This window comes from Triticum aestivum, unplaced genomic scaffold (genome assembly GCF_018294505.1).
Source record: "Triticum aestivum cultivar Chinese Spring unplaced genomic scaffold, IWGSC CS RefSeq v2.1 scaffold254553, whole genome shotgun sequence".
Taxonomy (NCBI): domain Eukaryota; kingdom Viridiplantae; phylum Streptophyta; class Magnoliopsida; order Poales; family Poaceae; genus Triticum; species Triticum aestivum.
In genome coordinates, this window is record NW_025241988.1 from 1 (window position 1) to 3,204 (window position 3,204).

At 48.0% G+C, this 3,204-nt stretch overlaps 1 protein-coding gene across 1 annotated transcript; it reads left to right on the plus strand.

The window, feature by feature from the left end:
• Positions 1-29: 29 nt before the first annotated feature.
• On the plus strand, positions 30-1,451 carry LOC123176892 (putrescine hydroxycinnamoyltransferase 1-like). The gene is made up of 2 exons (XM_044590916.1): positions 30-292; positions 434-1,451. The coding sequence occupies exons 1-2, from the start codon at positions 176-178 to the stop codon at positions 1,331-1,333; spliced, it is 1,017 nt and encodes a 338-aa protein (XP_044446851.1). The 5' UTR covers positions 30-175; the 3' UTR covers positions 1,334-1,451.
• Positions 1,452-3,204: the final 1,753 nt, after the last annotated feature.

Genomic DNA, 3,204 nt, shown 5'->3' on the forward strand with positions numbered 1-3,204 from the left:
CGTCCACTTCTACCGCCGACCAGAAACCGCCGGAGACGACTTCTTCGACGTGACCAGGTTGAAAACGGCGTTGAGCAAGGCGCTTGTGCCCTTCTACCCCCTGGCCGGCCGCTTGAGGGCGGGCGCAGACGGCACGTTGGAGATCGACTGCAACGGCAAGGGCACGCTCTTCCTCATGGCTCACTCTCGTCTCACCATGGATGACTTCAGCGATTTCAAGCCATCAACGAAGCAGAGGAGGCTGTTTGTTCCTCACGTCAGCGACTCAGATGACCTCTTATGGGCAACCCAGGTCCGTTTGATTCCTATCTAGTCCTTTCTATCCAAATCAATTACTAACTACACCTACAATTAACAGAAGTAATATGTAGGAGGGTACTATTCAGAAGCAATTAGTAGTATGTAAAACAAATTAATCCATATATGTATGTAGGTGACATTCTTAAAGTGGGGTGGGGTGGTCTTAGGGTCGGCAATCCATCATGCTGCTATGGACGGATCTGCTGTATTCCACTTCTTAAGGACATGGTCAGCTTTCTCCAGGGACGGCGACCGGGCTATGGTGAACCTCCCCTGCCATGACCGCTCGCGCTTGTGTGCGCGTGATCCACCTGTTGTTCATCCCGACGCACTTTCCATTTTTAGCCCCAAGATAAACCTACCGCCGCAGCCAGGGCCACTCGTCAACGAGGTTGTGGCCTTCACCCTTGGCAAGGACCAACTTTCCACTCTAAAGCACATATCTGGTGGTGATAGCGTGAGCACGTTTAGCGCCGTGAGCGCCCACCTGTGGCAATGCATGTGTTTAGCCCGGCAGCTACCCCCGGATGCTGCGACACAACTTATGTTCTCGGCCAACGTCCGCCGCATCATGAGGCCACCACTCCCAGACGGCTACTTCGGCAACGCGATAATAAACCTAAGTGTCGGCGACAACGTGCATGCCATCACCTCGCGCGAGCTGAGCTACATCGCGCAGCGAATCAGAGACACCCACAGACGGGTGAACGACGAGCTAGTGCATTCGGCAATCGACTACCTCGAGCTAGCAAAGAGGGACGACGAGCGCCCGGCTACAGGCAATTTGCCGGTGACTGTCATTAGAGTTGTCAGCTGGCTTGGCATGCCGTCATACGATGCGGATTTCAGCTGGGGGAGGCCATTGGCTATGTTCCGTGCTGAACCAAACCGCGGAGGTTTTGTGCACCTGATTGACAGCGCACAGGGTGATGGCAGTGTGCGCATCATCATGTCTATAGAGGCTGCAATTCTCAGCGAGTTGAAGCGTTTGTTGTATGCCAAATTCGACAACATGTTGTATTCTAAGTTTTAACCTGCATGTACCAGGTGTGTTCGAGTCATGGATGTTCGATAATTGTACCCTGTTAGGTGTTTGTACACCAAGAAATAATCTTAAGCAGCTTACACTAGGCTTATACAATTGAATTCAATCCTTCTGGTCTCAGCTTCAGAGTACAGTAGTTGCTCGTGGAATGCACGATTATTTTTACTGGGATGAAGATAATTACTGCAAATGGGATGGTTTACGTGCTCAAGCACTCTTGGGTTATTTATTTTTAGTCCCTGTGCTCTGTCTGTGTTGGTGCTCACTCTACCCGGTCACCTTCAGCCATGGCAGCGAAAGTTAATTGATTTGAATCCATCTATATACTGGGATGGGAGGAAGCTTGCTGAGCTCGGCGAGGGAGTAATTTTTAGTTGTAACAATGTAAGTAATGCGACGCGGTCACTCTGCATACAGGTCCAGATGTTCCCAGGTGTGATCAAGAAATCATTTAAAATAACTGAAAACTTTATAAAATTTATGATTTTTTTATGGTGCTAGATGATCGAATGCGTGATGCCCGTGTAACTGAAAACTTTATAAAATTATGATTTTTTTATGGTGCAAGATGATCGAATGCATGATGCCCGTGCCAAATTTGGTGGAGTTTGGACATTCGAGGAACTCATGGCAAAAAGGAAAAAATCAGGTCTGTGAGAAAGTTTGAAAAAGCGCAGTTTTCATAGCTGATTTTGTCCATTTTGGCGCGAGCTCCACGAATGTCGTTTATCCATGAATTTTTGCACGCACCTAGAGGTCCACCTTTAGTCCCGGCCGGCGACACACCGAGGAAAGCGCTGCGGCTCTCACCACTCGACCTCATGCTAGCCAACAGAGGTCTCACTCCAGTCGTCCGCTTCTACCGGCGGCATACCACCGACGACGCCTTCTTTGATGTGACCAAGTTGAAGACAGCGTTAGGCAAGGCCCTCGTTGCCTTCTAGCCTATGGCCGGCCGCCTCAGGGCTGACGCCCATGGCAGGCTAGAGATCGACTGCAAACAGCAAGGATGTGCTCTTCGTCGTCACGCACTCTCGTCTTACCATTGTTGACCTCAGCGACTTCAAGCCATCACCAAGGCTAAGGAGGTTGTTTGTTCCCCACGTCGATGACCCAGCCTATATCGTGTGGGCCACCCAGGCAGGGTCGGCCCTGTGTTTCAGAAGGCCCTAGGGTGAACTCGACCCCTAAGTTCTAAGACCATATATATGTATGTGTGTGCATGATACACAAACATATGTATCTTTAGTTTGAGATTTGATACATAAACATATATAACTTCATTTGCATAACATTACAACTAAACTTTCAACCACAAATCTTTAGTTTGAGATTTGACTATAATAATTATTGAAATGTCATATTACAATAGAAAGACTAAAAAGACGGGAAAATGAAGCTAACTTGACATGATTACCTTAAATGCGAACCAAATTCGACTAACTTCAAAATTTTATACATCGGACAATCAGAACTCTAGACACATACACATAATGACAAAAAATTAAGATGGTTGAATACATATTGTGAAAGATTGAATTTGAAAAAAGTATACATAAAAAATTTGAAACTTTGTGCACACTGAAACTGAAGAGATATTCTGATACTAGTAGAAAAGGGGGCTTTGGTCCAGGCGGGTAACCCCATTAGTCCCGGTTCAGTCCAGAACCGGGACCAATGGGTGCATTTATCCCGGTTCGTGCGGCTAAGGCATTAGTCCCGGTTCACCTGGGCCCTTTAGTCCCGGTTCGTGCCACGAACCGGGACTAAAGGGTGTGACGCCCATTAGTCCCGGTTGCCATTAGTACCGGTTCATGTCACGAACCGGTACTAAAGGTCCCATTTTCAAACCCCCCCCC

Coding starts and splice junctions, on each gene's coding strand:
- LOC123176892 (XM_044590916.1), top strand. CDS start 176: ATGGCTCACTCTCGTCTCACCATGGATGACTTCAGCGATTTCAAGCCA. Junction 293..433: donor ACCTCTTATGGGCAACCCAG/GTCCGTTTGATT, acceptor ATATGTATGTAG/GTGACATTCTTAAAGTGGGG.